The 25,785-nt window shown below is 34.9% G+C and overlaps 1 protein-coding gene across 5 annotated transcripts in view; it reads left to right on the forward strand.

Moving 5' to 3' along the window:
• Il1rap (interleukin 1 receptor accessory protein) overlaps positions 1-25,785 on the forward strand; it is a 136,872-nt gene that overhangs the window by 82,872 nt on the left and 28,215 nt on the right. For all 5 annotated transcript variants that reach the window (XM_005342374.4, XM_078043871.1, XM_021721417.3 and 2 more), the window contains exons 4-8: positions 2,261-2,447; positions 13,211-13,376; positions 16,308-16,379; positions 18,640-18,766; positions 21,073-21,221. In XM_005342374.4, coding sequence (XP_005342431.1) covers positions 2,261-2,447; positions 13,211-13,376; positions 16,308-16,379; positions 18,640-18,766; positions 21,073-21,221 — 701 coding nt within the window. The remainder of the gene's footprint in view (positions 1-2,260; positions 2,448-13,210; positions 13,377-16,307; positions 16,380-18,639; positions 18,767-21,072; positions 21,222-25,785) is intronic.

Below are 25,785 nucleotides of genomic sequence, written 5' to 3' on the forward strand. Positions count from 1 at the left end.
GTCTCTGTGTTATTTTTTTTGCTTAGCTTCCCACTGCTTGCCCAGAGCAATTCCCTAAACTTTCCTAACCAACCATTTTACATCATAAGTGTAGAACTGCTTGGCCAGTAAGGCATGCATATACCTTTAATGTTATTTATCAATTAAAGATTGTCTATTACCTGCCTGCCTATCTTCCAAGTCTCCACGGCAAAGTGAGAATTGAAATTATCATCTGGGAGCATTTAAAAGCTTCTCACTGGGCTGGGGTTGTGGCTCAGTGGGAGAGTGCTTGCCTGGCATGTGTGAGGCACCGCATACAAATAAATGAATACAATAAAGGTCCATCCACATCTAAAAAAATTTAATAAAATTAAAAAAAGCTTCTCACTGCCCTAAGATCATTTCTAAACTGGGAATGGCCTTCAACCCAACCATGTGGACTCACAGGACTAGATAACTTTAAGGCCATGAAGTTAGATTCATCTTACTATATTTTACCTTATATTCTTGCTCCAATAATAGTCAAGTTTGGGGATTGCAAAAGTCAACCACTGTTCATCACTTTTATTCAAATCAGAACATATATCTTTATATTCAATTGAAATATACCTTTTATAGCTTCTGCCAATAGAATCTTTGTTTTACAAGGCACAGGTCCTGCCTGCCACTCCCTTATGCCACATTCTTAGTATTGTCACAAGTTGTTTTTGGGTACTTCTCCTCTTATGTTTGGGAATTCATGCCCCACCTCTTTCATTGTATTTAGTATCAATTCATAAGTCAAATGTTTACTATGCTTTGATCCTATTGCCAGAAATAATGAAAAAAAGGTGGAAAGTGAAAGGACTCTAAACACTTATTTTTATTATTCTATATATCCTATCTTGTTTCCCTATATGTAGATAAATTTTTTTTAAAGAGAGAGTGAGAGAGGAGAGAGAGAGAGAAAGAGTGAGAGAGAGAGAATTTTTAATATTTATTTTTTAGTTCTCGGCGGACACAACATCTTTGTTGGTATGTGGTGCTGAGGATCGAGATCGAACCCGGGCCGCACGCATGCCAGGGTAGCGCGCTACCGCTTGAGCCACATCCCCAGCCCCATGTAGATAAAATTTTATATCCATTTTATTCATTTAACAAATATTTTTCATCACTTACTAAAAATTTAGAAACTACTAGATGTGATGAATATAATAAATACCAGTAATCATATGGAGCTTGTTTTACAGAGGATATAGATAGATATCTATGATATAACCATTTAGTTTTATATTATGATAATTTTTAATAATTATTTTTTTACAGAAGGTAAGGATTTATTTTGACATAATTATAAAAGCATGGAATATAATTTGCTCTAATTCAGTCCCTAGTACTTCTCCTTTCTCTCCACTCCTCTCTCCACTTGTTGCCTTCTCCCTACTGTACCGATGTATTATGATAAATGTCACCAAGGAAATGTTCAAGGTGCTCAATAAATAGGAGACCTAAGCTAGATGCAAGGTAATACCATAAAGGATAACAGAGAAGAGGAAACACCTGTGTAGATATTATTATGTGATTTCAGTCATTCTAAGTAGATGATATGTTTGTTTTGCCCCTCATCTTGATTGATTTTATAGTTACCAATAACAATTTTGAGTGGTTATACCATATTTTTTTTAAGTCTTCCTTTTGTTTGCATTTTCTCTTGATCCTAGTGTTTTATTGCTGAGATGGCACTAGATGGACATTTTGGGGTATGTGTCGTCAACTATTTCCCTCTTTCCATATTTCCATCACTTGAAAAAAAGATTTCCATACCAAATTATACTTTGCCCAAGCTGTTTTTACCATTGAGCTATGCTTAAATATTGCCATTCTTGCCTTGCTTCACCAACACTGAGTATTATTAAAAAATTTTAAGTGAAAAATTTAAACACACTCACATGGCACCACACATTTCTCACAAAATCCCAATAGCTTACCATGGGTATCATAATCTGCCCTGTGGTTGGGCATTTTATATCCCTAATCCTTTCTCCTTTTTAAAAAGTCTAATATCAATAATGTTCAGGGTCATGGGTAAATATTTTAGAGCATTATCAGTAGATAACTGTGTTGATAATTTTTATTCTGTGATACCAATTGGCATAAGAAATGCCTCCATAAGCCATTCAGTTTTTACAGGAACTTAACACACATAAATGAAGTCTCTACTTGGTTCACTTTAATGTGGTTGCTATATTAAGTGAAATGCAAATGAGACTACCTATTTATTGCATATTTCTTTTTTCAGGAACACTACATATTGCAGTAAAGTTGCATTTCCTCTGGAAGTTGTTCAAAAAGACAGCTGTTTCAATTCCCCCATGAAACTCCCAGTGCATAAACTGTATATAGAATATGGTATTCAGAACATCACTTGTCCGAATGTGGATGGATATTTTCCTTCCAGAGTCAAGCCCACTGTCACATGGTATATGGTAAGCAAATTAGAGCACATTTTATTTTTTTTTCTTAAATGACAGTACTTATTTGCTGAGTTAAATGTAGGAGCTGAGATTTCTCTTTTATGATTTCTGCTTTAATAACTTTGCATAAAACTTGCCACTTCCTCGTTTTATACTGTTTCAAAGAAAAAGGTAATGGTTGCTTTGCCTCAGCCCACTGTTTCTTAATTTACATCACCTGGAATACCAGAACTAACTTGTTTCTGTTCATTTCCTGTTGAACACATTTTGAGAAATGTCTTCTTTTACTCACTGCCTAATGAGGTCAGAAACTGCTGAGTCATCTGGTGAACTTCAGCTCCTTGGTTTGTCAGGACTGTAATTTGGTATTTATGTGTGTCATTCTGATTTGCCCTCCTTCTTGGGCACCATCTCTCTGTGGTTTCTTCCACATCTAAGGGATCTGGGAAGTATTTAATCAAAAAATGAAAGTGTTTGAAGGAAACACTTATGGTAGCAGGAAAGCTAACTTAAATCTCAAGTTCCCACTTACATCAAAGCCAAAAACTCAAGGTCTGCAAAACTTGGTGACAAATTATCCATGAGAACTCCTTTCAGTAACTGAGTGAGAGAAGCTACCAAACCTTTGAGACTCTTATGGGAAGGCAGGGAGGGCAGCAGAAGAAAGTGACATGTTGTCTGGCCCACCTGAGAGCAGGAGGCCCCAAAAGAACCACAAGTGCTCATGGGAAAGTACAGCAGGCCAACTCAGGAGCAGCAGCTGAAATTAGGAGAGGATTTACTGGGAAAAGACAGGTGCAAATAGTAAGAAACTCTGATGGGGTTGGAGCCATTCTAGTGCCTTATAACTCTAAAATGTTAACAGATACACAGAAGAGAAGCAGCTACGTAAGGCCCTAAGTTTGATCCTCATCATTCAGGAAAAGGAGAAAATGAATTAGATTAGGACAATGTAGAGGAAGGAAAAAGAAAGGACTTGCAAAAAATGGAGGAAGGGAATAGTCAGGACATCCCATGGCAGAGCCACCATAGATTTGGAGAGGAATCTTTGTGAAGTTAGAAAATCCTGACATATTCTAAAGTCCAGGAAAAAAAAATAATTTGACATAAAAAAATAATCAACAACAGCAAAAACAAGCAAGCAAGCAAGCAAGCAAACAAAAACCCAAGGTAAAATCCTATTCGGAGCTACAAGAAAAAGTAGACAGAATAACATCTATGCAGAAAAAGAAGGTATGTCAGAAGTGTGTATTATTACCTACTTCAAAATGAGCTAAAAGACATTAAGAGAAATCACAACAAAATTGAAAGAATAACATAAATAAATAGAATTAGAAAAGTCCAGAAATGACATAACTCACTGAAAACTTACAATGAAGAAAATATTGTTTCAGAAATGCAGGTAAACTAAGGAGAGAGAGAGAGAGAGAGAGAGAGAGAGAGAGAGAGAGAGAGAGAGAGAGAGAGAGAGAGAGTGTGTGTGTGTGTGTGTGTGTGTGTACCTATATAAGTATGTTCCATTCTATTGAATTGATAGAATACTCTATTCCCCAAAACTCCCTTACCCACCTACCCCAGCAGAAGGGTGCACACATGGTCACACACACAAACACACCATACATAATGCCTGATGACTGGTAGGAAGTAAAAAGGAAAAAACTTTTTAAAGTAAAAAATAAATAATGAATAAAATAAAAAGGTTAAAGTAGCTATACAAATATCAGATAAAGTAGACTCTAAGACAATGAGGATTACCAAAGATAAAGAGGACATTCTGCAATAGTAAAAAGGTCACTTTGTTGGAGGCATAAAAATAGTAACAGTAAATGTGCCTTTTAAAAATGCCTTATAATACATGAATCAAGAGTTAACAGAATTCAAGAGAGAAATAGACAATTCCACAATCATAGCTGAAAAAACTTAAATTCTCTTACGTGTTAATGAAACAACTTAGGAATTAACTTAAAGAAAGTGTTAACTATTAGCCAAAGGTGTGCAATTTGAACTTGAATAAATATAGTGCTTGCAATGGTTTTAATTCAATGAAGTAAGTTCTAATTCATAAGTTTATAATGATATTTGTAAAAATTTTCATTACTTGCATTTGAACACTGACAGGAAATCAGTTTATTATTTGGAAACCTAGTAAACAAAGAGAAATAATTTAATATTCCTTCTGATTTTCTTGGAAGAAATATACCATTTGTAATGAAATGGTGCAGAAAAGTATGTTTTATATAAGCATCTTACTAATAAATGAAGGAGAAATTATAGATTTGAAACACCACTTTGCAAGTCCCAGTTGGTTAATAAATCTAAGCATTAAGCATCAATGATTGTTAATGTCACAAAATGATAAACCACTAGATATTTTTCTTCTAATAGAAGAACACAGTGTTAGCTATAATCTTGTCAAATGTATTGATCAAGTCTTTAGATACTGCTGATATTTTGCCAGAAATCTAAAGAATATAAGAATATATTGAGGAACCCTATGAGTTTGCAGCTGGCAAAATCCAGACTGTGTGAAACTCTACAGGCCAAATATGCTGGGTGATTCAACGTGTAAGAAAAGGAAAGGCGTGGAGGAGGAATGTCTTAAGAAACATGACATTAAAAGAAGCATATAAGACATTTAAAAAAATGGATGATACTATAACATCTAAGGATATACACATAGGTGATAAAAATGATCAATGAAAACAAAGAAGTGATTTTACTATGAAAGTATAGATAGTCACTACTTCTGTGGACAGAGAAGTAAAGAAAGTGTGATTGACATGGGACACATGGAAGGCCTTCAAGGGTGATTGGCAAAGTGCTATTCCTGGACCTGACTGGTGCTTACCAAGATGTTTGCGTCAAAGTAATTCATTAACTCATACATATGTTTAGAGTGGATTTTTTTGTATATGGTTTATTATATATGTTTTATTGTATAATAAAGTGATTAAGAGTAAGGAAGAACTTGAGAAAAGGAAGGAGGGTGAAAGGAGAAATAGAGGAAGGGAGAGAGAGGGAAGGGTAAGGAGAGGAAGAGGCAGATTGATTTTAGAGCTTCACCAACCCTGCATGGACCTTAGTTGAATTCTGTTCATCAAATGAGTTGTACAACAAACTGTGAGAAAATCAGACATTTCTGAACTCATAATACTGATGATATCAGTGAATTATTATTTTTTAAAGCTTGATAATGGAACAGTAGTTATACTTGCTGAGAAAGTCTTATGATTTAGCAATATAAACAGAAATATTTGCAAATAAAATTTTATGATCTCTGTGATTTGTCTCAAAATAATTTTGGGGTAGTGAGTGGGTATAGATTAAATAGAACATAGACTGATACTTGTTAGGGCTAGTAAGGATACAAGGGCTCATTTTATGTTTTCTTTGTAATTCTCCATAGTATGAGACAATTAAAATTGCATAGATGATTAAAATAATAACATTAACAATTTTACATGAATAAGTGTAATATATTTACAGTTTAAATGTGTTGATCTATTTACTCTGCAGTCAAGGTCTTTAACCTTGTGTGCTTTTTCAGTTTTCTTCCCATACAAATGCACTCATTTTCTCCTCTCCTTTTTCCTCATGCAGTGCCCCTGACTAGAATCTCCTTCTTTTAAAACAGATTAAATTCTACTTGCTACATGAATTGTTCCTTGCTTTCTCCATCTGGAAATCACTTTTTCCATATACACTCAGAGCTATTTATTTATATCTGTTTTCACTGCATTTATTTTTCTGTAGTCATTAATTCCTGTATCCATTCCATATCCACTATCTGAAGATCAGTTGTATTCACTGTAATGTGCCAGCAGTCTGGGGGAAAAGAGACAGATGTCCAGCTCTGAAATCTCAAAGGAGTGCACAATTTAACATGGATGAGTTCATAAGAATAATTTCTGTCCTTATCAAAAGTAGAACTTATATTTCACAACCATGATAAAGAGGAATTGCTGGTGGTTTTAAGAAGAGGAAGAGCATGTGTTCTGTTTGTTCATGGAAGAGGAAGAGCATGTGTTCAGCTGTTTCTTCAAAGTAATACCATATCCAGTGATTCCTTGGTTTTGTATTTTCCTCTCTGGAAGAGGATTGGTGCTATGAACCATGGCAGGGAATAGTGAAAGAGACACTGAGGAGTAAGTAATGCATTTAATAAATGTCATATTAAGTTAGAGATTTCTGCAAAACATCTGGGTGGCAGTGACTAGCAGATAGTGGTTGTGTACTTTTGGGTCTGGAGCTTGGGGGGAAAATCAGAAGTGGTGATAGAGAATTGGATGCATTTCTGTGATGGTTGAAGCCCTTAAAAAGGCTATATAAAGTGAGAAGAGAAGCCAGCCAAGGTCAAACTCTAGAGAGATTATTCATGAGGTGAATGGAAGATAAAGTCTGGAGAAGAGACTGAGAAAAAAAAATGTCACTGCCATAAAACCATTGTTGTGGCAGATAGCCAACAGTGTGTGAGTGACTGAAAAAGACAATCAGCAAGCAGCCACCTCTCCGTCTTCTACTCCTGATGCCTGTTATGCTGTTTTTTTTTTTTTTAAATTTATATCTTTGCCTAATTGAATGACACCTTTGATCGTACAAGTTCTGCCATCATGGGAACAAAATCAAGGATTTCATTTGTTGCACACTCCTGTTGCTGTACAGTAGGGCTGGTCTTGCCTTCATGCTCTATGTTCTAAGTGAGCTGCAAGCACTCACTTAGGTATCTTGGCCCCACTATACCAGTTCTCTTTTTGTTGAAGTATCTACCTTGAAATTGTAGAAATGATCTTTTTTGATAATTTAAATAAGTCTACAATGGTTAAAAGTTACATTAATTATAATCAGTTCTAGCAATTTTGCTTTCTTTGTTATCTGTAAGCAGAAAGAATACTGCTGAATTGAAAGGAGGGAAAGGAAACCAATAATCTCACATTTTACTAGTGTAAGGCAGTGTGGTAGGTGACATATGTAATCATACATAATACTCATTAAAATTCTGTAACATAGATGCCACCTTTTAATAGATTGGGAATGGGAGACTCAGAAAGGTAAATGATTATTGTTAACATCTATTGAGCCCAGGGACTGCATTCTAAATGCTTTATTTTACTCTGTCTCTCAATATCTTTTGTGAAGTAGATTCTCTTTTGTCACCATTGTAGTTAAGGAAACTAAGGTACAGTGTAGTTGAGCAATTTGTCAGAGGCCACAGGGCTAGGAGCCAAGCTTCAACCCATGTGTTAAGAATCCACACTTCTGCATTATCTTCCATAATTTAATCAAAGTCATCCAGCTGCAGATGGGAGTCTGGGATTTCAGGCAGGTCTATGTGGTCTCTGAGCTCACACTATTCAGGACTGATATACAGGCTGGTTCAGTCTTTACTTATAGAATTCCAGCACTTGGAAGACAGGCAATCTTTGAATAACAAATCAAACTTTAGGCTGGACTGAGACCTAGGAAAGCCTGTAGAGGGCCTTGGGAAATCACAAGGGTATCTAATAAACTGAGATTGGAAGAAACAGAAAACCCAATGTTTATATTTCAGAAATGCAGAGGAAACGGGACAGGATTGCTTTTCTGCTCTCTGCATGTCTTCTTTTTCTCTTTCCTCCTCCTTTCGGCATGGCAGGATATCCTTAATTCAGGATCCAGAATTCACAGTTCTCTCATTCAACAATCCTGTGGGGTAGATTGATGTGCAATAAATGTTTGTTGAATAAAGCCAGGTTTCCTAACCAGCCTGAAAAAACAAACCATGGTTGGTGAGTGATCTGCTGAATTTCAAATAGCCAGTTTGTCACAGAACTTCTGAAACACAGTATGTATATAAATGGGAGACTGCCTGTTTATTCACACAGGGACTTCCAAACATGTTAGCAGGAAGGACAGAGGTAAGTGATCCTGTTGGTGTTGTTTTTATTGTTAGATTTATTTAAAGAAATGGGTTTTAATATACAGAAAGACTTCCTCACTTTCATATTACTGGATTAATTCTCTTCCTCATTGTTGTAGTTGGATATTTGAAAGTTCATGTTAGAGAGATACTAGCGAAACAGAGGCAACTTCCCCACTTCCCTTAGGATCAGGAGAACACTTTATTGGGCGTTTTGTATATTACATTTGTGGCAATTGCTGACATTCTCTCAACTGCCATTTAGCAGAGTGAGAGACATTCTGGATATTAATTTTTAAAGAACTGATTGTTCTCATACCCATGGTGATCATTAAAATGGGTGTGTTGCCTTCACTTGTCATTTTGGGTATGAAATTAATCCAAACTGGTCAGATATTGTTTATGGATTGCTCTCAGAAACTAGGAAAATCTTTGATTTTTTTTTCTGACAAAGTTCCATCAGGAAAGAACATTTCTAAAAAGCATCAATCCAAGTCTTTTCATTGGCATAGCATGTCTTGTTGGGAAGTTAGTCCAAGGTCTGTGTAATAGACTTTATTTTTTAAATGCTTGCTTCAATTTGGTTTGACAATTTGGCTAGATTGATTCGTTCACTCTCCTTTCCCTATAGTCTCTATAGAATAGTGATTCTCAATTTTTGCCATGAAGTTAGTGTGCATCATATTCTCTTTTAGAGCTATACACTCATAATTCTACATATACATATATGCATGACGTTATTTTATATACTTTTAGATCCTCTGAGGACCAAGATTCATCACTTAAATAAAATTCAATTCAAGCAAATGTCTCTGAAGCCTTGAGGCTGAATCATACCAAATGAATTACCTACTTTCTATTTTGATAGAACTTAATTTATATCTCATCTTTGTTCTGGTAGCAATTGTCTTTCTCTTCTGCACTAGGTAGTGAGCTTCTTTTTCCTTTTCTTTCCCCTAAATAGCAGTCACACAGCACAAAACTGAGCCAATATATATTGCACTTAGGAATTGATTGGATAATTTAATGAATTAGGCTGAACTGTAAAATTCCATGAGGGAAAGTGCCACTCCTATTTTTACTGACTGTTATACACCCAGCTCCTAATAGTGCCTGGCACAGAGAAAGGACTTTGTAAATATTTATAAATATTGGATGACTTAGCTCTGTTTATTGGAAAAGACTGGTTTATAGAACTCTTCTGACACTTCATGGCAAAATATAATGTATTTTATGCCATCTTAATCTTGGATACAAAAACTTCAGTAGCTATTCCTGACTCTTCAGATCTTATATCTTAATTAAACTCTTTGTAGTCTTATTCCCACTTCCCCTATCCATCCTGTAACCCACCACCCATGTCTTATCTTCCACATGCTTACTACCACTTACCTACTCCACATGTCTTGGAACTTTGCTTCTTCCAGACACATTTTTGATGGTGCAACACAAATGTATTGAGCTCCATGTGCCAGACATGGGGCAAGTTGCAGTCCATGGAGAATAGTGCTCCTTCACGTCCTCCTGGCCCCTATAGGAGTTAGTTTTCTAGAGGAGGAGGCATTCTCTATATAAAAAAAAAACATCATAATGAAATAATTTTTAAGTATTAACAAGGAGGGAAATAATACTAGGAGAGTTGCAGGTGAGTTCTTCACATTTTTCTCTATGTCTGGAGGGTTTTTCTTTCCTGTCTTTCAGTAGCTATTAATATACTACTTATCCTTTAAGAACCAGCCTAAGTCTTCCCTCTCCATTAGTTTTTTTTTTCAGTGTTTTTGATTTGATCTTCAGGTACTCCCTGCCTCTGTATGCTTTCCATTGTCTTATGAATACCAGTAAGTTATGAATCCCTGTGAGTTAGGAGACATGTTTTTAACATTCTTTTTGTGCATTCACACAGTTCTTTGCATGTTGTGGTTTCTTGAATGGAAACACTTACTTCACTGTGACATTCCCTTGATCACAGCCTTCCTCTCCCCATACGCTTCATTTCCGTCCAAGGATCTCAAGAGTCATTTCCTGTGCTCTTCTTTACCTGTAGGTTGTGGTTTGTTATTACAGCAAATGTTATGTGGTTGAAAAGTTGCTCTTCTATTTCACTTCTCTCTTTTGGGTGCAGAATGAGGAACTGATGGGTCAATTAGGAGGACTTTATCTTCTAGTTAGCTAAGTATTTGCTTCATTGAAGAAATTCACTTGCCATTAATTCATTTCTTGCTTTTGGAAATATGGAAGTATGTTTTGTATTCTTTGAATATCCAACTCTTTGTTCATGTCCATTTTCTTCTGATTTCTGAAGTCATTATAAAATTTGCAGAATTTTGTTTTTCAGGATTTATTTCTATGTTCAAAAACATCTGTGTGTCTTAGGAGTATGTGCTAGAAATGGAGCTACTTGTAAGAAAAAGAATTCACCAGACACTACAGGCTGAAGTTCATTTGCATTTATAATTTAATAATGTCTTGACATCCCCCACCAGCACACATACACACATTTATTCATTTATGTTCTTAAAATTCTGTAGATGTCATAGCTTTAAAACAGCTATAAAATGTTCCTTTCACCACCTTCGTATACAGTGCTGTTGAGGGTCTCGTGTGGTAGTGTATACCTGTAATTCTAACACCTCGGGAGGCTGAGGCAAGAGGATTACAAGTTGGAGGCCAGCATCACCAACTTTGCAAGACACTGTCTTAAAAAAGAGAAAGGAAGGAAGGAAGTTGGTTGGTTGATTGATTTTAAAAAGGGATTGAAGATGTATCTCAGTGGCAGGTGCTCTTGAGTTCGGTCCCCAGTACTCCACCAACAAAATGCTGTTGACAGGTTCATTAATAATGCTTGACTTTTTATCCTGAAAAAGTCTGCTTTTTTAGTTTATCACTAACTGCAGGAACCAGTCTGATTAAAGTGATAGAGCCAATCAAACTATTAACACTGGGCTGACTCCAGGCATAGAATAAGTGCAGGGCCACTGTATGAAGTGAGGACACAAGTATCAGGTGGGATTCAAAGCAATGGCTTTGAAACAGATAAATTTGAGTTTACAACTGAAACAAATAGATCCAATTTTCACACTACCTACTGCTATGACACTGACTGTTGTAACTTACAGATCCCATTTCCTCATCCATAAAGTAGGGATAAGAACACTGCTAACTTTTTTTGAAAAAGAATCAGATAATACAGTGCATGTTAAGTGCATGTTTCAGCATATTCTTTATAGTATCAACTCACTGCTGGGGAGAGTTGCTCATTCTTAGTTAAGAAACCAGTGAAAGACCTTTTTCAGCTGTGTGGAACTAGGTTTCAGCTCTGTACTGTGCTATCTCTGAGATCTCTTTATCTGTCTGTCTCATTTTTTCCTCTCTGTGAAACTGGAGCATATTCAGTCTGATGTGTCTACTTCACAGGGATTTAAGAACACTAAGCTAACAAATGAGAGAGAAAAATATCTTTGAACTGTTTAAATGAAAGGTGCCACAAAAATCCAGTAGCTTTCTATATACATTCTAAACTCTGTTTAAACCCAATCTGACACAAACTCCTTATCAGAGTGTGGTTCTTTGTGGCTTTATACTTTGTGTGTAACCTCAGGGTACTAAAATCTTCTCCTGACGTGACAAGTGTCCAGGAGCAGTGCTTAGTCAAACAGGAGAAGCTGCAGTGTGAAAAGCTAACCTGAACAGACAACATCAGCCTCCTCTTGATGACCTTCTCCAAGAAGCAAAAGTTCAGGGCTGTCCTTAAAAGACACATTTCCTGTATCACAGAATTGCAAAATGTGCCTCTTAGGGAAATTGCCATATTTCAAAATACATGCTCCAGGAATTGAAGAAAGAAAACCTCAAGCATACAAGAATCAAATATGTGAGGCCAGGAAACTGAGCACACACACCAGTAACAGATTCTCAGCATGTAAAGATCTAAAGTTCCTTAGAGATTACCTAATCTTTTTTCCCATTCATGAATCATTGATGCTTAAAAGAAAAACAAAGTTTTTTGAAAAGTAAATATTCATCATGTATTTCTGCCACAGAGGATATATGGATGTTTAAAAAAATATATATATATATATATGTATTGCAGTTGCTCAAGTTTTCTTAGTTATTTTTTAAAGATTATATAAATATATATATATATACACACACACACACACACACACACACACACACACACACATATAACGAGATGGAGAGATAGAAAGCAGGACTTGAGTTAGTACAATCTCAACATTTAACCATCAACTCATATGAAAATATGAGTTAGGAGCAGAAATAAACTCTTAGATGGGGCTGATGAAAAAAGCTTTGGTTTTTGGATTCGGGAGTCTATGATGGTCAATTGTGAAAATTGGATAAAAGAGCAGCAATGACTGATGTAGCAATTCTACAGGGTTACCAAGAATGCCCAAATCAGACATCTTAAATTGGAACCTAGTTTATCAGATAACAATGGCTTGATTCCTTAGTTAATATAATCACTGAAAAACTATAGAACATTATATTTGTTCTCTTAAGCAGGACTTGCAATTGCTCAAGTTTTCTTAGTCATTTTTTTAAAAAAACCTTAACCCTGCTTCACTATAAACATGAGACTATGAGAATTTGAATGGTGGATTCTGAGATAGGAAGCCTATGCTTTTGAAATCATATCTCAGTTTAATATTTTCATTTCTCTTTTGAAGAAATGTTAAGGACATTTATTCCACATGTTCTTTGCAGAAACATCATCCAGAACTTGACTAAAACAGTTTTGTAAAAAAATCTATGTGCTGCATAGATATTTGAATGCTCTGTGAAAATTTAGATATGAGAGCATTTGTGTTCATTTGTTTTCTATGCATGTATCTAACGAGTTACATCTTTCTTCTTCTAGGGTTGTTATAAAATACAGAATTTTATTAATGTATTACCTGGAGGCATGAACTTGAGCTTTCTCATTCCCTTTATTTCAAATAATGGGAATTATACATGTGTTGTCACATATCCAGAAAATGGGCGTACCTTCCATCTCACCAGGTCTCTGACTGTAAAGGTGGTAGGTAAGCATGACTTGTGTTGAGTACACATGACAAATGCAATAATCTTGTTTTGGTTATTAATTATTTATTACATTTAATAAATAAAAGACTTTTTTTGTTCACTACTGCAGTTCTATGTGTATTGTAAGCATCCAATAATTGTTGGTTGACTGAATATGTGAGTGAATGAAGTAAAGCACATGGGAATGAAAGTGTACTAGATAGATTGGTGTTTAAATTATATCACCTCTGCTTTATAGCGACATGACTTGGTTTTGGTCAAGATTTCAGTCTCCTAATCTATACTCTAGGACTACCTAGCTCTCCAAATAACTGAGAATATTAGAAATAGCATATATATGTGCAGTTCCAGGCAAGCAGTGGAGACTTACTGAATGGTATTAATTTTATCATCAAAAAAGTATTTTACTTGAATTAAGTAAACTATGTCTTTCTATGTATTGAAATTTCTGTTGTTTTTGGTTGCCATAGGTATTAGCTAGCAGTATTCAACTATTATTTTGCACTGAGAGAATAGTTGGTAAGAAATAGGGGCGGGGGGAGGGGAAATGGACGATCCTAGACAAAGTCAAGACTCCTATCAAACCCAGAGATCAAGAGAACTAGTATCATGTGGCTTTTGGGGTTAAGCCCTAAATACCACCATCTCTACTGTGCTCAAAATGATGGAGTATTAGAGGGAAACACTGAGTCCCAGCAACTGGAAGTAACCTGTTTTGACACTCCATTAAGTGGAACAAGTAATTCTAAATGCAGGTCAGTGCTCAGGGATTTGTCTGTTAGTCTGACACCAGATTCACTGTAAATTAGAAAAAAAGGTTTTAACAAAGTGCAAGTAAAATTCAAATGAAATAATTTTTTAATCACTTCTTTTTTGTTTACTTTTGAAATAATTCTGAGGTTAGGATTAATTCAGGACAAAAAGGAAGACTAAATTTACAGTTTAGCATGAGAGGCTTTTAGAAGTCAAATGAACTAATTATCTAAGCATATATTCATCTCAGCAGTTGTTTCTAATACATGTACTTCAATGTGTCAGTTTTTAGAAAGTTGGGAGCAGGTGTACTTAGCCATCCTGATTTATAGATATAAAATTTGAACCAAGAAGGGTGAAGTGGTTCTGAACATTAAAGCAACAAAAATTCATTTTTTAAAGCTGTAAAACATTGAATATTTATTATGTATCACTGGGAGATTACTTAATTTATATTTTTAAATTTATTCCTCAAGCTGAAACTCTGAGGTAAGTTTTATTTATCCTTAGTTAAGGAAAACTTACTTTCAAAGGTTAATAAAAATTTGTCTTCATAGAGTTAGCATGTGACATGGTCAGGATTAGAATCTGGCCACTGAATATTTGACCCTTAAAACCACCTCCAAGGTATTTTTCTTTCAACTTATGAATATAGATTATTATAAAAAGTAGTACTCCCAACATTTATCTGATATCTCATTATTACTTAGACATATGGGCTATCATTAATTATTTTTTAATTTCTGCTGATCTCTGCATTCATATTTATTTAACCAGATCCTATGTTAGACACTGAGCATTTTGAGGAGAAATATTTAGATAATAACCATAACTAATAATCATGGATTACAAGTTGAAAATATATACTACTCTCATGCCATATTTTTGATCTAAAATTAATTTGGCATTTCAAAAAGAAAAGGAAATATAGAGAGAAGAAATAATGAAGACGTGAAAGCAGTTAATTGTAATGTAGTATGGAAATGTATCTCATGTAAGCCTCAGAAGTCAAGAACACTGTTTAAACCCTCTATCCTGAAATATGGAGGAAACTCAATATGTGTATTTGTTTCTTTGTAAAGGAAAACCTGTTTCTATTGGCAACACTTCTGTGACCAAACGTGTGAGTTTTCCACACCAAGCAATTCTCCAATTCTCTGTGGACACCATCTGTGCTTCCTACAATTTAATTCTGTTTGATACTAACTACTTGGAGCTAGGACAGACCCCACAGGTTAAGGTTAAGTCCCTCAGAACTGCCTCAGTCCCTCATCAGAAGCCAGTTTCAAGCAGTGTGTCCCCAAGTCACCCATGCTAGGGTCCTACTTGCTTACACTCTGAGGATTCCCACAATGTCCTCCTCTGATTCTGTGATCTTATGTAATGGCTCACAGTGATCACTTTACTTATATTTACTAGTTTATTTAAAAGGATTCAAATGAACAGCCAGGTAAAGACATATATAGGGTAAGATTTGAAGGATCCTGAGTGAAGGAGCTTCTGTCTCCATGGTATTGGAGTATACCATCCACTTTCCGACCTCACATATGGATGTATTTACTAACCAGGAGGCTCTCAAAACCTCACTGCTTAGGGATTTTATGCAGGTTTCATTATATAGACATGATTGACTTAATCATTGGCCATCAGTGATTTATTCAATTTCCAGCCCTTGTCTCCTTTCTGCACATTGGGAGTTGGGGCTGAAAGTTTTAGCTTTTTAATCTTGGCTGGGAATATCTCTTGCTCTGAAGTTATCTAGGGACTTACACCATGAGTCTTCAAACTAACATACAAAAAGATATCTCACTCCATATACACCAAGAGTCTTACAAGTTCTTGAGTCAGGAACTGGGGACTTACATCAAATAACTGGAAACAAAGACAAATGATGCTCATATTACCCATAAACACTAAAATATTACAAAGGTTTTAGGAATGCTATATCAGGAATTGGTAACAGAGATCAAATACATATTCCCTATTATGTTACACTTTGCTTGTTTTAAATGAAATGTAGTAATTGAGTTCATATTAGAATAAAACTATGTGCCTTCTTTAGAATTGAAAAATTGTACCAGGAAAATTGGAAAAGCTTCACAGATTTTGGAATAAGGCTGCAGGATTTAATACTATCTCTCTTTTTTCCCCTTTATTTTATTTTCCGTCCATCACAGGCTCTCCAACAGATGCACTACCTCCCCAGATTTATTCACCCAATGACCGTGTGGTCTATGAGAAAGAACCAGGTAATTATAGCTGTGCCTCTAAAATTCACTGAGATTCTCTTAATTACAAAAAATAAAAGGAAACTTTAGTACAAGACAGTAAGGACTATTATAAAGAAATACATGAATTTGAACTGAAACGTTGGCAGTTCTGGGGATCAGCTACTTCACTGATCTCAAGGGCAGCTCGGGGAATCTTTGCTTCTCTCTCAGCATCTGCTCCCTTCTGCTAGCAGTTTTCCTCTGCTGATTGGTGATTTCTGTGTGATGCAAACTTGACTTTGCACAAGGTTTTGGCTTACTGAGGATGCAATAAGAACATAGGACATCCTTCAACCTTCTGCTTCACTATAAAAAGGGAAGAGGATGAAACTTGGAGACAGGACCGTGGCTCTCAGAGGTCTAAATCGATAGAGATAATACACCTAGATTCAGAACACCACAGAATGTTTACTATGGCTCTCTGACTCTCCTATTTTTGTAATTTTTCATGCTGGAAAAAAATTGCTTATAACTGTCTAACTAAGAAATAATTTATGTCCTTCTGACTCAACATTTCCCAAGTTAAGTGAATAGAAAACTATAGAAAAACTTTAACAATTTCTAAATTGTATCATTTATAATAAATTCATTCGGTATGCAATATGAAAGAGAATGTGTATAAAATGTTCTAAAAATAATATAGCCAATAATCAGCATGAATGGAGAACAGCAATACCAAAACAATTAAAATGAGTTTGCAAAAGTTGTTTGCCTTATTTAAAAAATAGAGATTACATTATGGGATCTGCCAATCTCAAATAAGCTGAACTTCCTAGAATTGGCTTTGGCTTTGTATAATAATATGAACATTCTTCCCACTGTCAGGGTAAACTCCTATTAATCACTAAAATATGTTTCACCTACTTATAATATTATGTTTTCAAAAACAGTTCTGGACTTGATGTTCATTTTATCACTTTATTGATCTAGGAAACTGGAGGAGAAAGACATACGAACTATACATCAGAAGGGAGAATAGAATATGATCCCAAAGTTAGATCAACCTAAGTACAAATCAGGGTGATCAGGTAACCTATCCTCTAAACCTGACACTTTCTGAGAGTGAAAATAGTCACTATTAATAACTCACCAGGAATCCAGGCATAAAAGAGTATTCTTCTTAGTAAGCTAAGATGGGAAATCCAGTTTAGGTCAAATTCTGGCCTAATACTTATAATAATTTGACCTAGAAATGTCTTTTATCATTTATGTGTAAGGTAGCTTTCTGTTGCCGTGACATAATACCTGAAACAACAACTTTAAAGGAGGACTGGTTTATTTGGCTAAGTTTCAGAGGTTTCAGTCCATGGAGAGCTGGCTCTCTTGTTTCCACGCCTGTGGTAAAGTCGAACATCTTGATGGTAAATGTGTGGTAAACCAAAGATGGCCAGAAAGCAAGGGGAGGGCAGGGGTCCAACTCCTAAAGGTTCTACCACCTCCCAAAAGTGCCTACAGCTGGGGACTAAGCCTTTAGCATATGAGATTTGTGTTACATTTAAGATCCACACTATAACTGTCTCTAAGACTCAGTTTTTGCTTCTGTAAAACATGAGTATATCCTTAAGATTAAATGACCTTGATTGATATAAATATTTAGCACAATTACTTGTGCAAAATTCCAGTGTGTAGATTGCTGCTGCTGTTACTGTTAACTACTCTTCTCTCTGTCTGGGGATCTCCCTAATCTCATTTTTCCATCTCAGAAGCATACTTTGGAACTTCTATTTTTAAATTGCCTGTAAGTTTATTGAATCCACCCCAATATCACGAGAGTTTCAAAATGAGGAATTTGTGGTCAGTTCTCTTCATTGATGGAATGTTCCATCTTCCTTGGACAACAACCAAAGATCTGGGGAGTCTTTTCTTGGTCACCCTTTGTTTATGAGAGAAATAACAGAAAAGAGGAGCATTCCATAGAGATTTAAGACTAAAAAGCTATTGCCAGTGCCTTTTTGAATAAACAATGTCACTTACAGAATATGTAGATTGCATTAAATGTGTCCATTCTAGTAATTTTAAATAAAGCTGTTGACCTTCTTTTATTGGTTTTGTCTTCTATTTTATTATTATTTTTTTGTAATAAAGTATGGCAGATTGCATTAAGATAGTTTACAAGAGAATTAGACCAATGGAGTCATGTGAAAGTTGAAAAATGATGTCTTAACACAGATTAACATTATCTGCTACCTGTTTTCTTTTCTTTTTTCTTTCTTTCTTTCTTTTTTTTTTTTTTTTTAAGGAGAGGAGCTACTCATCCCCTGTAGAGTCTTTTTTACATTCATTAAGGACTCTCACAATGAGGTTTGGTGGACCATTGATGGGAAAAAACCTGATGACATCACTATTGACATAACCATTAATGAAAGGTATCATGTGGGCATGTAAGGGGTGATTAACCTTTGTTCATCAGTCAAAGGCCCTTTGATTTATATTAGTTAACGAAAGTAAAAATTCTCATTTTTGCCTATAACTAACAAAATTTTCATATATTTAATGCTTACATCTCAAAGCAGGGATACTAGATTTGTCATTCATGGACTACATGTCACCCAAGAATTGACTTAGAATGACCTGAGGCTAGGCATCTTCATCATAGTTTGCCAGCGGGGCATGTACCATACTGCTTCTTAAGCCCTACAGGATTCATATATTTATGATGTCAATTGGAATTAGATGGAATGTACATCCTACATGAATGGACAGCTTACAAAATAAGGTTGAATATACTTGAAAGTAGTTTTCTTTTTCTCAATCCTGTATGTGCCCATGTACTTATGCTTCAGATAATTATGGGTTAGCTCTTGTAGTTCCTTGTCTTTCTCCTTCTCAAATACTTCATAATTACTTTGAAAATATTGAATAAACAAATAAATGTTCATGAAGTTTTGTTTTAAAAGTGAATGGGTAACAATATAGTTCACTCATAAAATAACAAACTGGGTCACTCTACCCTTAAAATTACCTGATTTTTTAAGGGAGATGGAAAAGAGAAAAGTATCAAAGACAGAAGACTTCTCTGTAAATGAAGTATACCATTGCCAAAGAGCAACTGGTTTACTGCAGCTAGCAATGAGATTAGCTGATCAACTATGTGGCAAAGTAGTTTCAAGACCTTAAGCTTTATCACTTATGTGCAAATAGACCTTAAGCCACTTGAATTTCTAGAATTCTAAATCTATGCTTTCTCCTAACAGTCAATTCAAATTTTGCACAAAAATCATAAAATGTCTGCAGGTACAGTAGGAGTAACAATGATAGAGCAATATTTTCAATACAATATGATAAATGCAGTGACTGAGATGCATTGGATGTTATCGGAGGATTTAATAGGAGAGTCAGTCAGTTTAAGGAGATTATGTAATGCTTCTAAGATGATACAGTACCAAAATCAATATTTGAAGGATGAATAGGAATTTTTCTAGTTAAAGAAATGAATAGAATGTTCCTAGTAAAAGGAACATCCTGCGTAAAGGCCTGGAGTTTAGAGAAGCAGAGCATATTGAAAGGCATAAAAGAAGCTTTCTGAAATTGAGCTGTTTTTTTTTTTTTTTTCAGAAGGAATTGATGAAAGATGGGGCTAGAGGCTCCAAGAGAGAATTATTATTGATCATTTCAGGAATTCTGAACATCATGTTTCCCATCTTCATAATAATAATGAATGAATAGCAATGAAGTCATGCTGTTCCTCCTTGCTGCTATTGAAACACATTCTCAGTGCTCAGAATAGCAGGGGAGTCAAATTTGGACTGAACCAATAAGAATCCTTAATCAAATTTTCCTGACTGACAGACAATAAGCTTCATCCAAAGGAGAACCTGGATGGCAGTTGCTATAGGAGATACATATTTTTCCTCTTAAAGGAATGGAGTACAAAAGAATTTTAAATCTTGATCTTAGACCCCAAATTCTTGATCTTTAATTTACTGAAGTTTGAACATATTTAATTTCACAAAGTTTTCTTGCTCTGAGCAGATCCTCCCTTTATCTGTTAGGATTTAACCATGAGATTTCTGTATCTTCATCCAAATATTCTACCTTTGTTCAGAATCTAATAGTAGATGCTGTACTTCGGTGGAATTACCGAAGTACAGCATCTACTATTGTAGGATAATAATAATAGTCTTCAGCAAACATTTATTAAGCTATTATTGTTCTAATACTTAAGCATTAATATAATCAGTTCTCAGATTTCTTCAGTAAGTTACTTCATATAATGCACCTTGTAGGGATTACTACCTTCCTTTTCCAAAACTGGAGCACACCGCATGAAAGATTAGCCATACTGCCCGAAGTTTATAGCACTAAATGACAAAACCTGGATCAAAACCCAAATAGGTCTGATCCCAGAAGATTATTTCTAAATCAATACAGCATCCTGCCTCAGAAATTTGAGTGAAGGAGACAGTTGGCTTTGAAGAAAAAGCTCTAGCAAGAAGTTAGCATTGGGATTTGATCTAGACATTAGGATAGTGTGCAGTATAGATGGTGAAGAGCTTGTTGATATCTAGCTCTTTCCCTTTTATGGTCACTGCATTGCAAGTAACACTGCTCATTAGCATTCTTTCTGCCCTCACCTGGGTAGGGGCTCTGTGGGTGCTTATTTGTCTGATTCACAGAACATAATGGCCTCTGAGTCTCATGAATGCTTTGGTTTTCTTTTCCTTGTGTCTAGCATAAGTTATACTAAAACAGAAGATGAAACAAGAACTCAGATTTTGAGCATCAAGAAAGTTACTCCTGAAGATCTCAAGCGCGACTATGTCTGTCATGCTAGAAATGCCAAAGGAGAAGTTGACAGAGCAGCCAAGGTGAAGCAGAAAGGTAATGGATGCACTCAGCAGATGGATCTGTGAAGTCCAAGTGTAACAAGTGGTGAATAGGAAAACGGGAAACACTGAGAGCTCCTAGCATGGCCTCTGACGCATAGTAATGAATCAAAGTTTGAATGAGAACTCGAGCAAAAGTTTCCATCTATGTGAAAATACTCAAATTATTTTTTTTCCCTGGTAATGTTAGTACCTTAGTACCCAAATTGTTGCTCAAAAAATCCATACAATCATGAGGCTCAGTTTTATACCTATTCCATCATAAAAAGTGGAAAATAAAGAAAATATTCATAGCTACCAGGATGTAATAAAATTGGTAGTCATATGTTGTTTGTGAATTATAATGTTACTTTTAGAAATCATTAATAGCAGAGTTCAAGTTTCATAAAGTTGATCATACCTTATGACTTAATGCTTTTGGAGATTTTCCTACATAAATCACCTAACAGGCAATTAGGTATCTATGAAAGTTCATAGAATTATCTATAAAAATGAAACACAAATAGCAACCATCTAATTGTGTGCAAGTAGTTAAGGGATAGAGTATTCTTGCAGAAAAATGTAATTTTAAAATTAGCATTTTACATACTATGTGTCAATATTCAAGTAGTTTATATAATGTACCAATAGCTATAACTGCTAAAATGAAAAAAAATTAACTTAAAATAATGTAAAAAATGATTCCTATGTTAATATTACCCTATTTTTACATAATAAATAAAAATTATAAAGCCTTCTTGTGTGAGCTGTTGCTCTAAAACAGGCTGTCTAACATTATTTTTGGGTCTTTCCCCTAATACAGTATCCCAGACAAATAATCCCTTTCAGAATCTTTTTCAGTGGTTGAGAGAAAAGAAATGATGTCTTCACATCACACATGCAATGAGGTCATTCAGAAACATCCTGGATTCTACTGTTTGATAAAGCTTATAATATTCATAATGAAAGCGAAAATAAAAATTAAAAAACAGCTGATAATTGTACATTTTGCACTGGGAATAAATCTTTTTTTTTTTTTTTAACTAATGAACAAACAGGATGCACCTGAACATTTCATTACACATGAGATAGAGGCAAAGCCTAAAATGTGTATATCTCTCAAGTCTTACTGGATTTGTTCAGGATAAGTCATTGCTTCTGCTCCTCAGTTGCCTAAAGACTAAAGTACATGATGTTAGCAGTTCTTCAATGTTAAATCCTGAAAGCACTACTAAAAATCATTATGGATTACATCATGCAATGCATTATCTCTACTTTAGAAGTCAGCCTGTTGAAATCGTGATTTCTGTGCATCTTAACTCCATGACCTTGAAAAGTCACTGAATCTCTCTGAGTCTCAATTTCTTAATATTTAAAGTAGGCAAATGCTTGCCAATACCTCATCAGGTTGTTTTAAAGTGCTCAGAGCGGGTACTAGTGTATATTTCTATGTATTAAATGCTCAGTAAACATTAGCTTTAAGTATTATTTCCACAAGGCTTTCATAGGTGTTACTTGACAAAGGCTTTCAAATAAATATCATAGGTGAGGTTGAGCAGTATTAATCGAGTTATTTTAATTCAGGACTCATAGATTCTTTAATATATAACATTTGATATGAATATCTACAGTGGCTTGGATTATTATTGGCAGGATATTTTCAAATATGTTTCCAGATTTCTTAATTATGGAGCATTTTATTGGGATTTTCTTCTGAGACTTGTATTCTGGGGAACAATCATGGAGGTTATATAAATTAATAAGTAATTGTCAAAGCATAGAAACTATATAGAAATAAAGGACAAGTCTGCCCACCATAGTCACGTGAGTAGCTACCCTGACACAGAAGCCCTGCTCTGAATGTAGCATGGACACCATCAGAGTGAAAAAGACGTGTGGACCCACTAGACCAGATGCTCTGTCCTGAAAGGAAAGCCAGACAATGAGCCATTCAGATCTGTACACCCAGTGGTACCAGAGGGGTGGTGGCTTTGTTTTACTTAGCTTCTGTTCTGGGCCAGCTAGTGCTAGAATTTAGATATGATATCTGAGCTCACATTCATGCTTTGCATTTATGAATCCTTCTTTGATTCATTAACAAGCATTCTATGTACTCTATGAAAATGATGAGAGGAAGGGGATTGGATCTAGAATAGGTTTTATTGACAGCATAATTGTATCAATCAGCCAAAGCCAAGTGTTATAGAAGATGGAGCTAATGTAAACATGTGACATATGCTCTTGGTTTATAATAGGAAAGTTCTGGGGACTGAGGGATGGTGTATGTTTAATTTTATGAGAACCTGCCAAATCTATTCCAAAGAGGTGGCATCAATTCCCGCCTCCATTAACAATGCAAGTGCCCTATTTCTTCACTACTTTTGGACTTGTCAAACCTTAAAATTTTAGCCATACCACTGAGTAGTGGTAGAATGTCATTTTTAATTTATACTTCTCAGAGATTAGTGTCATTAAATACTTTTTATGAGCTTATAGGTCACTACTTACTAGTTATTTCTGTGAAGAAGTGTCCTTTGACATTTTAACCCACTTTTTGGTCATTTGTGATTTAATCTAATGTGTTATAGGACACGCACCTATGTGCACACACAACACATTCTCAATACAAGTCATTTGTCAAATATGAAACTTATACATATTTTCACCTAGTATATGAATTCCTTTTTTCTTTGATAGATATAATTTTTTAAACAATTATGAAGTTTGTTTTATGAATTTCTTCTATTATGGTTAGTGCTTTCTAAGTCTTGTATCACCAGTCTTTGTCCTGTATTAACAGTCCTGCATTCCTCTGGAAAATTAGATTTTTCCTTATGTAGTTAGGCCTATGATGCATTTCAAATTATGTTTTTATGGTGTGAGGTATAGGTTAAGTCTAGTATTTTGTTTTTGTTTTTCAAATAGATAGTTGCTCCAACATTATTATATGGAAAATATTTCCCTTTTTTTCTTGAATTATTTTGGTAACTTGGCCAAAAAATTCCTTTGCCTCAATGACAGCTGGTCTATTTTGGTATCTCCTGCTCTATTAATCTATGCCTCTTTGGTCTAATACCTCTTCATCTTGATTAACATAACTTAGGATATATGTAAGGACTATTATAGAGACCATATTTTTCATATAGATTTTAGTATCAGCTTGTCAAGATCTATACAAAAGCTTGCTGGAATTTTGTTTGGGACTGTATTAAACATATAAATCAATTTGGGGATAACGGAACACTTAAAAATATTGCATTTTCCCATCCATGAAGATGATGTTTATCTATTACTTTATGTTTGTCTTCATTAATTTCTTTTAGCCTTTTTTCTGTATTTGAGTGTACAAGTTTTGCACACATAGTATCAAATTTAACTCTCTATATTTTGACTTTTGTGCTGTTCTCACAGTATATTCACATTCTACTTTACAATTGTTCAGTAATTAAACACAGAAGTGCAACTAATTAATTGATCTTGATCTTTTGACCTTCCCACATTCATTAATTATAAAGGAAGCTTTTGCTTGTTTGCATGCTTTGGTTTGGGCTCTTTAAGATCATTTCATCCATAAATAAAAAGAATTTTATGTATTCCTTTCCATACTTTATACCTTTGATTATTTTGCAGTGTATAGTTCTTTTGTTTTTTTTTTTGGACCTCTCATACACTGATCAGTAAATTATGGGACATGATCGTCTTTGCATTTTTCCCAAATTTAGAGGGCAGGCTTTCAGTATTATATATTGTTATATATAATATGATGTTATCTATACGTTTTACTGTAAATGACTTATCTACATAAAGGTAACCTTTTATTTTTAGTTTGCTGAGAGGTTTTTTGTTTGTTTGCTTAATGAGTGTGTTGAATTTTTACTTCCATCTGTTGAGAGATTCATGAGTTTTCTTAATTTTAGTCTGTCAGTGTGATAATTCATAATGATTGTTTTGAATTTTTCGTCTAATCTTGCATTCTTTGAATAAACCCCCATATCATCACGATTTATTGTCTTTCCTGTATATTACTAAGACTTGATTTGTTAATGTTTTGTGAAATATTCATTCATGTTAAAGATTTGTCTTAGTCTTTGTTTATAAGGGATATTGATTTAAATTTTTATCTCTTGTAATGCCTTTTACCAAATTTTAGAAATAGCTTCTTTTGCTATTATCTGATAGCCTGTGTATAAAATTGGTATTCATTTCTAGCTTAAGTTTTTAAAATCTATTATTTTTTATTGATGCACAGCAATTATCCAGAAGAGTAGGTTTCATTGTGGCATAGTCATACAAGCACATAACATTTTGTTCAATTTCAGTTAACTCCTCTTGCCTTCCTCTCTCTTCCCCAATCCCATTCTTCCACTCTACTGATTTCCCTTCTATTTTCATGAGATGTCTCTCCCTTTCCCTCTTCTTCCTTTTCATTTCAGTTTCCTCCCTGACTTCCACATAAAACAGAAAACATAAAGTCCTTGACTGTCTGAGTGTGGCTTATTAAACTTCACATGATGCTTCCTAGTTCCATCTATTTTTATGAAATGACTAATTCCATTCTTCTTTATAGCTGAATAGAATGC

The sequence above is a fragment of the Ictidomys tridecemlineatus genome, chromosome 3, assembly GCF_052094955.1.
Source record: "Ictidomys tridecemlineatus isolate mIctTri1 chromosome 3, mIctTri1.hap1, whole genome shotgun sequence".
NCBI lineage: Eukaryota > Metazoa > Chordata > Mammalia > Rodentia > Sciuridae > Ictidomys > Ictidomys tridecemlineatus.